Raw genomic sequence first — 11,989 nt, 5'->3', positions numbered from 1 at the left:
AGAAGAAAAAAAACGCGTATACTATGCCCCCCTCCCAGAGGAGGCACCCCATTGCAGGGGTCACAGCGGGACGACGTAACGCTTGGCCTCGTGTTGCAGGACGTTGTAAACTGTGAAGGTCTTCTTCCGCGTGAAGGACATATCGGAGTTAGAAATGATAGAGTCACTGGTGTCCTCAGAAGCATAAGAAATGAAGCTGTTGCATGTGTTATCGGAAATGCAGATGAAGTGAGGAAGAGGGTACAGGAAGAGGAAAGAAGAGTACCTCTTCAAAATTCTGTTGTCATGTGGGATTGGATAAATGTGGCTTTGCCCCACTATGGTAGATACAAAAATATTTTGTAAATTATTTTTCTCACTGTTAGATGCATTAATGCTTGAGCTCCATATTAAGTCATTTAAAATGTCTTGTCTGAAGAAGATCATTTTTTTGTTGAAGTGACGGATTCTACATGGGTTCGTGGCAAAAATAATCTTCTTCTTGGACGAAAAAAAAGATTCTATATTATGTTGGAATTTTCTAACATAGTATGGTAGGATGGGCATTTGAGGAATGCTATTTTTACATGCACATGGGTCGTTTTTACCAGGAATGAAGATCAAGTAGCAATTTTCTAAGATGATTTTAAACTTGGATATAAGCATGACCGATAATTTTTCAAAGCCTTTTATATATACGTTATGAAAATTTTTATTATAATCAAATTTGAGGCTTATAAAATCTCCCATGAATATGAACCCTACAGGGAGTTCATTTTCAGGATACGTGTTTACGTACAGAGAGAACATTTTATCGAGCACCTCGAATGTGTACGGATTGTCCAGGTACACATCATGCATGATGATCCAGTTTTTTTTTTTATCATTTTTGCGTACGATGATTTCGTACTCCTCCACTTGTTTTTTCTCCTTTTCGTTTTCAAAGTCGTAGAACATGTCTTCTTCGTTTCGCTCCTCTTCGAAGTTTCTAAGTTGGGGGGCAAGAAGAAGCGGCGCGGCGATGGAGCGGGGACGCGATAAGGCGCGCACGCGTTTATTTGATGGAGCGATGAAGAGATACGGCGGCGGGCGCGCGCGTACCTGGGGGGGTGCATGATCTCCGCGGCGTAGAAGGTCTTGTTGGCGAGGCGCATGCGGCCCTGCACCAGGATCACGTGCCCGATGCAGTACAGCCCGTGGTTTATCACGCACTCCCGGTTTAGGAACAGCTTTATCTCGTTACGTATGCCCTGGATGACCATATCGCCATCGCGATTCAGCCCCAGAATGCCAATCACATGTTGGTGTCCCGTGTTCGTTAGCTTAATTGCATCCACAGATGTGATGATTGTTTTGTTTTTAATGTGTATCTCGTTTAAAGCGTCTGACCAAAACAAAACGGAGGCATGTCCCTTCGCTTTCTTCGTTAGCAAGTGATATTTTAACTCGTAAAATTCTACGTCCGTATTTGCATCTATGTAGTTGTTATAATTGTCTACAAAATCTGTTTTTTTTTTTTTAATGAATTTCATTTTTTTTTCATCATAGCAGAAGTGACTCAAATCGATGAAGCAATTAAAAACTTTTATCGCATCTGCATATTTGTCCTTATAAACTTTTATGGAGTCTTCGAAAATTCTGTTTTTGTGATTTCCTATCATGTGTTCAATTTGCTTGGTGCTCAAGTTGGCAGACTCATCGACATTGCTTCTACACTGACTCACCAGATAATGAATCAGATCTGAATCGAACTTAGCAATATCGACCACACTCTCCTGTTCCCTACTCCCCTCCCCGATGACCTTCTCCTCTTCTATATAACTCTGTTCATATATAAATTGTAGGCCATCCAAATTGACACTTACCTTATGGTCGTACAGATAGGCGTACAGGGATATGTGACTGATGGACCCATTGAAGGCGAGAAACACATCGTCGATGATGCTATCTCCTTCATTTTTAATCCTTATTATATTTTCTTCTATATTTGCCAAGTATAGGTTGATGTTCTTTATGTCGTGGTAGTTCCTGGCGCTCTCAATGAGCCGCTCCCTCACCAGGTCCTCCATCTGCATGTAGGGCAGCCACGTCACTACGCTGATGTGCCAATCTGCTAATCTGCTGATCGGTCCAACGAGCAACCTTACACAATGGGCGCGGCAAGTACCACTGCGTGCTGTCACACGCTTCTTCACCCCTCTATGTGCAAAGTGCAAGTGACTGCCGGCGCGAGTTCCTCCCCGTGAACGTCTTTTTCTTCGGTACACACAAAACCTGCTTCGCATGGGGGAACATACAAATGACTCCCCGATCAAGCGATTACCCACTGTGTAGCGGAGGCGTCAAGATAAGCACATTCACAAAAAAAAAAAAAAGGGGAGCCACCTTTTTCTTAGGTGTGAAGAAATAACCCCCCCAAATTGGCTACAATAATTCGTACCGCCTCACAAGTGGGACTACTACTAATTCCTTTGTGCCCTCTAGGGGGGCAGGAAATTTTCCCTTGCCATGAAACGGGGTCCATACGGGGGGAGGGGGGAGGCGCCACACAATCAAGTCCCTATGCGGAGGGAACCAAGGTGAGCGCACACATGGAGAAGAAGAAAAAAAAAGGAATACACGCTTTCTTTAGCACAAAAGACGAATTGCTACGCTCTATTCCATCTGCGTGGATGCGTGAAGAAGGACGAAAGCGGAAATGTGTTTTTTTTTTTTTTTTTTTTTTTTCCTTCCAGTGTGGGTTTACGCGAAAGGGTATAGTAAAAAAAAAAAAAAAAAAAAAAAGAATCCATAGACATGGGATGGATCTTGTGAGCCATTTAACAGTTCCTTTTTTTTTTCTTTCAATTATATATTTTCCCGTTTCCATCGTGCATTTACTTCCCCATTCCTTTCTTACATTTGTCGCCATTTTTTTTTTTTTTTTTTTGGGGTATTTTTTCTCCTCCCCTAAATGGAGAATCGAGCGGTGTGCTGGGAATCCATATCAACATGGGAGTAGGCAAAAAATGGGCACAAAATTGGGGGAACCCTTTTTTTTTTTTTTTTTTTGAGGCTTCCATTCGTGGGGGTGGCAAATTCAAACCGATTGGGAGGGAGCATTATCACTGTACACATTTCTTGCGCAAAGTGGGGCAAGTGCACTGTGTCCATATAGGTCTGCCTTAACTTGAGGGTCGCGGATCTATCCGCACACCCCGAATCAACAGAAGAAAAAAACGCCCCCGACAATTCCCCCCACAACGCTTAAACAAGTGATCGCGAGGATCATCAACTTGTTTGCTTGAAAGAAGTCTTCCTTCGTCGAGTCCTTCAAAAGGGGGGGTGGGGAGACAAATAAACACATCCATAGGAAGTACGGTACTGAGTGACTCGTTGGTTTTTTTTTTTTGCGTATTATAGACCCTCACATAAGTACAAATCACACGATCGCTTCTATCTGCGTGCTCTCCTCTTAGCTTCAAACCTCGTCCTCGGGGTCCTCATTCGAATCCGCCTCCGTGGTGCTCAGGTCGATTCCGGCAGAAGTCCCCTTCATTTTGAGGGCGCAGTCAGATTGCCCTACTCCTATGTGTAAGGGGGGGGGGGGGGAAGACGCAACGGGTTCTCATGTTTTGTCCACGCGTCTGTGGGGTGCTTCCATGCACATGCGTGTAGATTGCGCCTCCAGAGTGCGCTTGCATAATGCGCCGAGGTAGAAGGGAAACCCTTGTGGGGGGCCTCACCCAGCTTCCCATTTTCATTGTCGAAGATGAGGTACTTGTTTAAAAAAAAGGGGATCCCCAACTTGAGGGTTCCCTCTGAATTTAGCAGAACTCTATACACTCCGTCGCTTCGGGGGAAAAGGAGAAAATTACAATTGTAAAGACGTCAGCACGTAATGCTCCATCATCACATTAAGGTATATGCTCCCCCGTGGGGATAAACAGCGTAGTGTTTCGCATTGCATTCTAAGTTAAGGTAACCCTTCGTGGATTAGGTAGTCCTTGGGCTCGATCAGCACCTTCCCGTCACTGAAGAGGGTAACAAAAAAAGGGGGGCAAAATAAGAGGTAGGAAGTTGCCCCGTTGGGATGTGACCCCGTTGGGGCGTTGCCCTGTGGTGGGAAGCTGTCTAAGTTGCTTCTGCACCCCTGGACGTACTCGAAGACGAGCTCCACCGTTGGGAAGTGTTCCACGCCTTTGCTTTTCATTGTAAATACACCCTTGTCAATGATCTCGGAGCAGGTGTTGGCCTCCCCAGCGCAGGAGGTGTACACGGCGGTCTTCAGCTTGGCGGTGATTTCGGCTGGGAAAGACAGGAAGTAGCTGTCTGGTGTGTGGGGGGGGGGAAAGTAAAATGCCCATTCATAAATGGTCAACATTGTAGCAAAACGCGCGGTGTACTTCTTCATTGTGCATTGCCTACACCGCATATCCCATTTTCATGCGAGGATGCCACTTACATGAATCGACGACAGCCACCCCGACGTTAGTACTCTTCACCCGATCAGAGCCAGACACCATGTTGACTTCCTTCAAGAGAAGGCTGTACGTGTCTTTGGAAGATGCCGAATATGAGAGCCACACAATTTCGTTAGAAGTGGCTTGCTGGTCTCCCACAACTTTTAGCCGGGCATCTGCTTCCAGGTCTTGAAAACCAATTTGCAGTGCCGATGCGCCCGGGACCTTCCTTAATGCTTCATTACTAAACCCACCGAAGGATGCGAAACCCCCTCCTTCAACAAAGCATAATGCAAAGACGTTCTTTTTAGAAACAGACTTCTGTACCAAGGTATGTAAGATGGAAGAACAGGACTTTTTCGAGTGAGCAGTACCATCTGCATGATTATATGCTAATCCGATAAAACCTGAAATGACATTATTGAAACTCAAGTCGTCACTCTCTGTTACACAGCCAAAGTAGTTGTAGTGGAATTTAATCGTGTCGTTCAGGTAAAAAAAATCTCTAAAATAAAATCCTTCTATATGTTCTGAACCAAGACTTGAGCTAAATGAACACACCGACATATTCCTCTTGTCCAACTTTGTGTTCACATTTAAAAAGTTTATATCATTTATGTAGCTACAAAATCGTTTGGTACAACTTTTTTTTCTCAACCCAAAGTGATGGATCATCTTTAAAAACTGTTTAATCGGAGCACAAGAAGTGTTGCCTTGTTGTATAGCAGTGCAGTGCTTACTTTTGCAACTCATATATTTTACATGTTGCGATTCGTTCATTTCATATTTTAAATCCTTCATTTCGTCACTCGGATTCGCATTATAGGAACAGTAAAGGGCCGTTATGGGGGTGGACGTGACGATGCCCAACTCAAGGGGCATCTTCTTCAACCCCATCAAGAGGGGCACAGTCCACCTGAAATTGTGTTCATTTAGCTTTAAGGTGAAGTAGTCCTGCTCGTTTTCTGTTTTCGCTTCTACGAGGGAGTTCCCCTTGCTGGTCATGATGGCGGCATTCACCCGGTTGGACGTTATGGCCGAGTTCACCCCATGCCCTTTTCCGCCGCTGTGACGAAACTTGCAATCCGTCTTCCTCACCGCTTCGTCCAAATTATACGCAGAACAAATTGTTACATTGTGTGTGTGCAAAAGGAGTGCCGCCAGGGTGAACAGCAAGGGGACAATTCGTCCCATCTTTACCAAACGTCTTATCATCCAGTTGGGGAGTAGCACACAAATGTGAGGTCCTGCGCATGTGATAGTACCAAAAATCAGCGGTTACCACATTTTGTTTTTTTTTTTAAACGAAATGGAGACACGCGCGTTTGGGTCTACCGAATTGTGCCTCGCGAGCTGCCTGGTCTCTCTCACATGTGTAATTGGGGAGAAAAAACACGGACGTTATTTTTTGAGCCTCCACCCGGAGATAATAATCTGAACGGTGCAGGCAAAAAACACGTACACAAGGGAAAAATCGCCTGAACGGGGCAGGCAGAAAAAAAAAAAAAAAAGCTAGAGGGAGGCATCGACAGCGACAGCGACAGCGAAATGGTGGACACCCTATAAAGGGGAAAAAAAGACGCGTGGGGGAATTACCAAAAGACCCCACTGAAACAGAAAGGGAAATACATTTTTCTATCTTATCCATTCCCCCAATTGGAAGTATTTTCCGATTTTAATTTTGCCTCCCTCAGGAGAGGCGCGTGTCCACTTCAAGCGGTGCGCATATTGTGTATTTGTTCATTTATTCGCTTAATTTTTTGCTTGCTTTTTTGCCCGAGTTGAGTGACACGGTGACGTTAGCCATCACGAAAAGAAAGTTATTTGGATGGCGAACTCCCCCGTCACTTTGCTGTATGCACATGCAGACAAAACGAAGATGCCTTTAACGTGGCACTAATGTGTCATTAAAAACGGGGGGAGTTCCCCACATTTTGCGCAAACAAGAATGTGCTCAGGGAAGACGCGGATAGGCGGCGAAGGAACGACAACATAGACAGCACAGCCAATTTCGCACTGATATATAGCAGCGCCCCCCAGACAGACAGACACACCACTAGGGGCAACGGGACTACCTCCTGGAGGAATCGTAATAATTGCGAGCCTTGTACCTCCCCCCGAAGTTTCCCTCGTTGTGCCGCTTCACCTTGTTGTACTTCTCCTTAAGAGAAATGTTCGCACTGATCACATCTTTCATGATCACTTTTTTGGAAAACGTAGTGGGTATGCCTCCACGTTCGATGGTCTCCCCCACAAGTTGTACCTTCTTCACTGGAGAAGCCAAGTTGTGGTGAGAAGACTTAAAGAATTCAATGTTGCTGTACTGAAAGGAAAGCACGTCGTATATAGTAACAGGTCGGTAGGCAATTTTTTTAATTTGCACAATTTTATTTACAATTCTTCTTAACTCCTCAGAGGTTAAATCAATTAATGGAGACATGAGCAAGGTTTGCATGGTCAGGTAATGATTTAGAAAAAGGTAGTAGTACCTCATCTGATATTCTACATTAAGATGTTCCAGCAGTTCCTTTACCATTTGTTCTGTCCCTTTGTCTACTGTTTGCTTTATAATGATGTCCTCATTTTGCAAGTGCTCCTTTGGGATGCTCAGGATTTTCTTTATGTACGTCTCGTCCAAATTTCCTCTTGGGTCTGTACTTAACGTGGCCACGGGGGGGGACCCTGATACAGCTTCCTTTCTGTCCTCTCCACGTAACTTTTCAATCTGGGCTAACTCCTCTTTTATGAGTTCCCAATTTGTGTTCTCTTTACATGTGTGCTCTCTCTTCGTAATGACTCTCACGTCCTTCGAGCCATTTTTTCCTTTCACATATAGCAAACACAACAGGTCGGCCAGCAGCTCGTGGAGAAAATCTATCCTCCTTTCATTCTCACTTTCATATTTTTTATCCTTAATGATGTAGTTCCTGCTCTGATTAAATTGCATGAAAATGTCGTTAAAGTTGTTCTCACTTTGTACAACACACGAGTCGGGATCCAACTCCTTTATGTCTTCACTCACTTTTCGTACAATGTCAAAATAGTAGTAGTCGTCCAGGTAGAGCAGCACGTCGTACTTGAGAATTTCTTTGCTGCTCCGCGAGAATATGCTGCTGTAGATCGTTGTGAGCAGCTCGTGGACCACATCTAGGGAGGTAATCATTTTGGCTTCTTTTATATAAACGGTTTGGGGGGTGGGGAGGCTAGTCCTCAAAATAGGGTTCTTTATTCTGTGATGGTCTCCCCCTGGCGCGGCGGCTTTGAAGGAGGCCACTTTTCATGTGTGAAATGAAGAAGCCACTCGAATGATATGCCTCGACCGATGCCCTCAAACGGACTACAACGCGAGAGCGCTGCTGTTCACTCGTTTTGTGAATCTAAGTTGGGCAGCCTATTCTACCGCTAATCACACATGGCTACCTAACCTATATGATGTGTGTCGCAATTATTACAGCTTCAAAAATGTTCACCAAAAAAAAAAAAAAAAAAGTTTCCAAAGTGTGCCCTGCTCAACGATGCGGCGTGAAAAAAAAAAAAAAAATGGCTCCACTTTTTTCGCGTGCCACGCAGAAGATTATGCCGATGGAGTGGCCCGCACGTGTGCATACGTGCGCGAATTGTCGGCGGAGGGGACACCCCGAAACTTCGCATAGGAGCATTTGAAATGGGTGTGTGGGAATATGGAGATATGGTCACCCCCCACAATGAGTGTGACGCGACAGTGGTGTCCTCACGAGAGGTACCCAAATCGGGAGGTCCCTTCGTCGAGTTGCAAAACGAGAGAGGGCAGCAGAAAGCGACGGCCAGTCTGGAAGTTTAAAAAAATGTTAATGTTTGACAGAAGCAGCCCTAAGCCGAAGGCCGAGTGGTGCATCTTCCTCTTGTTCTTAAGAAAGGACAATTTGAGGTAGTTGTACAAGGCGCTCTTTCGGCTGTCCTCGCTCATGGCGTTAGGCGCCTCGCCCGACATTCCCCCGTGGGTACTACCAGCAGTACTACTACTAGTACTACTACCCTGTATGCCAAACAGGCTGCAGTTGAGGAAGAGGTAAAGCCTCAAGTCCATCAGGTTAAGAAAGTAATTCTCAAACAGTACGGGAAATATCAATTTGTAGTTCATCGTCAGGTTGAACTTATTGTGTTGTTCCTTCTGCGCGTCGTTCAGGTTCACACTGCATATGTTGTACGTGGTGCTGTTGGTGGGGCTACTCCCCGTTGACGTGTCTCCGCTCGGGAGAATAATCTGCTTTAAGTCTTCTTCAAAATTTGGGCCATCTCTCTTCCTAGTTGGTGCACTATTCTCAAGAAAGAACTCTTTCACTTGATGATAGTAGGACCATGGACCCTTCTCCCCATTCCTCTCTCCTCCTACCCATCCTCCAATAGAGGGGCAATTATAACCGTGCCTTAAATCCCACAAACACCTTTTGAAAAAAAACGCTACGTTAAGTAAAAGGTGAACTTGGTTCATAATTAATTTGCACTTGTACACGAGGGGGACCAGGACAAGGGGGGGCTCTTGTTCGCCAGTGGCGAGATGTCTCACCGCTTGCCTCGATCTCTTCCCCAAATAAGTAAACACCTTTTTAACCTTACAGCACAAGTCAAAAATATTAATTTTGAAATTCTTTTGGAAGTAAAATGTGTAGTTTAGGTACACGTTTTTTATTTTGTCCAGGGAGAGGAAACCTCCCTTCTTGTTGGCGTCCTCAAAAAAGGACAGCATGATGGACTTCACATCGGCTTTACTACCATCTGTTCCCCCCCCTAAAGAATTTCCCTCATCATGCGTTTTATTTTCCTCCCCTGCGAGATGCTCCGTCAGGCGAAACTTCCTATCCGTGTTGAAGTAAAAAACCAAGTCCACTTTATTCTTCACGTTAAAGAAAGCCTTCATACATTTTGCTTTTTCGAACCAGCTAGCGGAGTAGGCGTTTAAGCAGCTCGATAATTTTAATTTGGACCCATAAATATTATACAGTTGGTTAGATAATACCTGGCTGTCGTTTGGGCTCCTCCAAAAGGGAAGGAAGGGGAGGAAGCGAAGGGGAAAGAGTCTTCCAGAGTGGGTAGCAGCACCTCCTGCAGAAGGCTCATTTTTCCTCTCCAAGAAGTACAAAAAGTTATGAAAGAGCTCCTTGGTCGCCTTCATTTTGATCTCCAAAACGGTGTTGCGTATTTTCCTTATCGCAAAAAGGAAAATCTTCCCCTTGTGAAGGTAGCTGTAGATATTCTTCCTCTGTGCGGAGGAGCTTCGCGGGAGCAAATCATGCTGCCCTACATTTTGCTCCCCTGAATTGTTAACATTTCCTGCCTGCACATTTTCGCTGTCTTTTTTTCCCCCATTTTCACCTTGCCTGTTCATAATATTTATGCACTCATTCAGGGCTGAGCTGTCTAACTCCTTCTTGAAAGCCTGCTTGACATTGACTCCGAAAATGAAATACGAATGTGAGTTGTTCCGTAGCTTCTCCAACTCCACAATGTCATTCACGAACACCATGTCGTAATCATGCTTATGGTTTTTGTAACTCAAATTTTTAAAAAATTTCAACTTAAACTTGTCCCCATAGTTAAAGCTGTGCAGGTAACCAAAAGTAATGTTCATACATAAATCCAACAGCGAGTTAAAGCTCTTTGAGATGGATGGGATAAATGAAACTCTTTTATTTTCCACTAGGTCTATTTGCAGTATGTGTTTTTTTTCCTGCTTGTCGTGAAGCAGCTTCACATGGATGTAATTGAATAGGTTTGATTTGAGCAGCAGGTCAAACGTGGCTTGGTCCCACACGAAGATGCTGCCCTCCTTTATGTTCATTTTTTTTTCGAATAATTTGCGCAGCTTGTTGGATGCCGGTTGGGGCGTCTGCAAATCATCGGGGCTGGGCGCGCCGCTCGCGGAGCCCTTGCGCTCGAAGAGCAGTTCCTCCTGGGGGGGATCATCAGGTGGGGTATCCGTTGGGGTATTCTCCGCAGTGGTATCTACAGCGGTCTCCACGGTGGTATGTGAGATATTCTCCGCAGTGGTATCTACAGCGGTCTCCACGGTGGTATCTGATGTATTCTCCGCAGTGGTTTCTGAAGTGGCCTCGGAAGTGGTCTGCGAAGTAGTCTCTGAAGTATTTTCCGAAGTGGTATGCGAAGTAGTCTCTGAAGTATTTTCCGAAGTGGTATGCGAAGTAGTCGCTAACGTATTCTCCGCACTACTCGTTGGTCTGTCGACCTGTGTCGCGGTTGGCTTCCCCGTTGCGGTGGTGGGTGTCCCCCCGGTTGGCTTCGCCCGACGGAACACCCTAATCTGGACGCACCCCGGGCCCAGAATCAACTCCTCCACATAAATGGTCAACACATCCTGGTCCCCATCTTTAACAATTTCATGCCGCAGGACACGCGAGAAGAGGTAATTGTTCTTGGTGTAAAAATCTGAAACGATTTTAACAACCCGTTCAATGTCTTTGTGTCGAATGGTTCTAACGTTTTCTCTTATGAGTAAATTAGCAAGAAGGGTAGGACTAATCACAGTGCTGTTTCGCACCACGACCCTGCTGATGATCTCATTCTGACCTTTAGGAGTGAGGTTCTGTAAAACTTTTTTTAAATTAAAACTGCTGTGCTTTTCCTTGGATGGCTTATTGAAGAAGTAGTTTCCCTTGGTAGCAAATTTATCCCAAATTTCTTTTAACTTATTTTTGAGGAAAAGGAGATTCCTTTTATTGTTTGTTTTCCTTCGTCTGGTGTAGTGGCTTGGGGAGTGCTTGTCGTGGATGGGGGGGCGGCTAGGGAGGTTGCTGCCGAGATCGCTGCGGAGGCCGCTTGACAAGCCACTGGACAGGATTGCACCTCCGATGTAATTATCCCTTGCCGCTTTTTCATGAACCCGCCTGCAGAGAACGGTTGCCCAGTGGGCCAAAAGGAAAAGGCACACACACAGTCGCGCCACATTTTTCATGTTATCAATGGCAGGCGGGGGGGGAAGGGGCAGTCATGCGCGTAGGGACACGGCGAGTGTACCTGCATGTGCCTCGGAAAAAAAAAAAAAAAAACAAAAAAAAAAACAAAAGAGGAGAAAGGGGCAGAGGAGAAGGGAAAAGAACACCTCTACGATGGCCACTTAAAATTGGCCAAATATGTTACACTCGTGCAGTGACGCGTCATATTACCCCTTGTGGTATTATACATCGTATTTAATCATTTCTGTTTTTTTTTTTTTTTTTTTTTTGCATTTTTTTTCGTGCAACTCCCTTGGTGGCTGTTCAGTCGGATAGGTCACGACTGCGCAGAAGTAACGAGGAGGGACACATGGTGTGTTAAAGCAGGGCCACGTTCACAACGCCTTTGGAGATTTTCTCTGCATGCACACGGCAAAAAGTAGCCACCCCCCTTATGTCGTGCGAAGGAGGGGGGGGCGCAGCAGGCTCAAAAAAAAGGGACCGCGGCGAACAGGACACCCCCAAAGGGACGCACCTAAGTGGACCAAACTACACACACGTTTAAATGAACAAATCAAATGCTTTCTCCCAAAATGGAGAGTTATACAAAAAAAAAAAAAAAAAAAAAAAAAAAAAAAA

General features: G+C 45.1%; 4 protein-coding genes across 4 annotated transcripts; all 4 read right to left on the bottom strand.

Moving 5' to 3' along the window:
• Window positions 1-60: 60 nt before the first annotated feature.
• AK88_01604 (uncharacterized protein) lies at window positions 61-2,054 on the bottom strand (the record flags this gene model as incomplete). Its single annotated transcript, XM_012479239.1, has 2 exons — window positions 61-967; window positions 1,081-2,054. 2 exons carry the CDS (start codon window positions 2,052-2,054, stop codon window positions 61-63), a joined length of 1,881 nt encoding a protein of 626 aa, XP_012334662.1.
• A 1,127-nt stretch (window positions 2,055-3,181) lies between these two features.
• AK88_01603 (uncharacterized protein) lies at window positions 3,182-5,615 on the bottom strand (the record flags this gene model as incomplete). Its single annotated transcript, XM_012479238.1, has 6 exons — window positions 3,182-3,289; window positions 3,446-3,546; window positions 3,705-3,811; window positions 3,945-3,992; window positions 4,122-4,290; window positions 4,424-5,615. 6 exons carry the CDS (start codon window positions 5,613-5,615, stop codon window positions 3,182-3,184), a joined length of 1,725 nt encoding a protein of 574 aa, XP_012334661.1.
• An 877-nt stretch (window positions 5,616-6,492) lies between these two features.
• Window positions 6,493-7,584, bottom strand: AK88_01602 (uncharacterized protein; the record flags this gene model as incomplete). The annotated part of the gene is made up of 1 exon (XM_012479237.1): window positions 6,493-7,584. One exon carries the CDS (start codon window positions 7,582-7,584, stop codon window positions 6,493-6,495), a length of 1,092 nt encoding a protein of 363 aa, XP_012334660.1.
• A 567-nt stretch (window positions 7,585-8,151) lies between these two features.
• Window positions 8,152-11,370, bottom strand: AK88_01601 (uncharacterized protein; the record flags this gene model as incomplete). The annotated part of the gene is made up of 1 exon (XM_012479236.1): window positions 8,152-11,370. One exon carries the CDS (start codon window positions 11,368-11,370, stop codon window positions 8,152-8,154), a length of 3,219 nt encoding a protein of 1,072 aa, XP_012334659.1.
• Between the last annotated feature and the right edge of the window lie 619 nt (window positions 11,371-11,989).

This window comes from Plasmodium fragile (assembly GCF_000956335.1).
Source record: "Plasmodium fragile strain nilgiri unplaced genomic scaffold supercont1.14, whole genome shotgun sequence".
NCBI classification, from domain to species: domain Eukaryota; phylum Apicomplexa; class Aconoidasida; order Haemosporida; family Plasmodiidae; genus Plasmodium; species Plasmodium fragile.
Note: the sequence above shows the minus strand (reverse complement) of the source record. Positions and strands in the feature narration are given on the sequence as shown.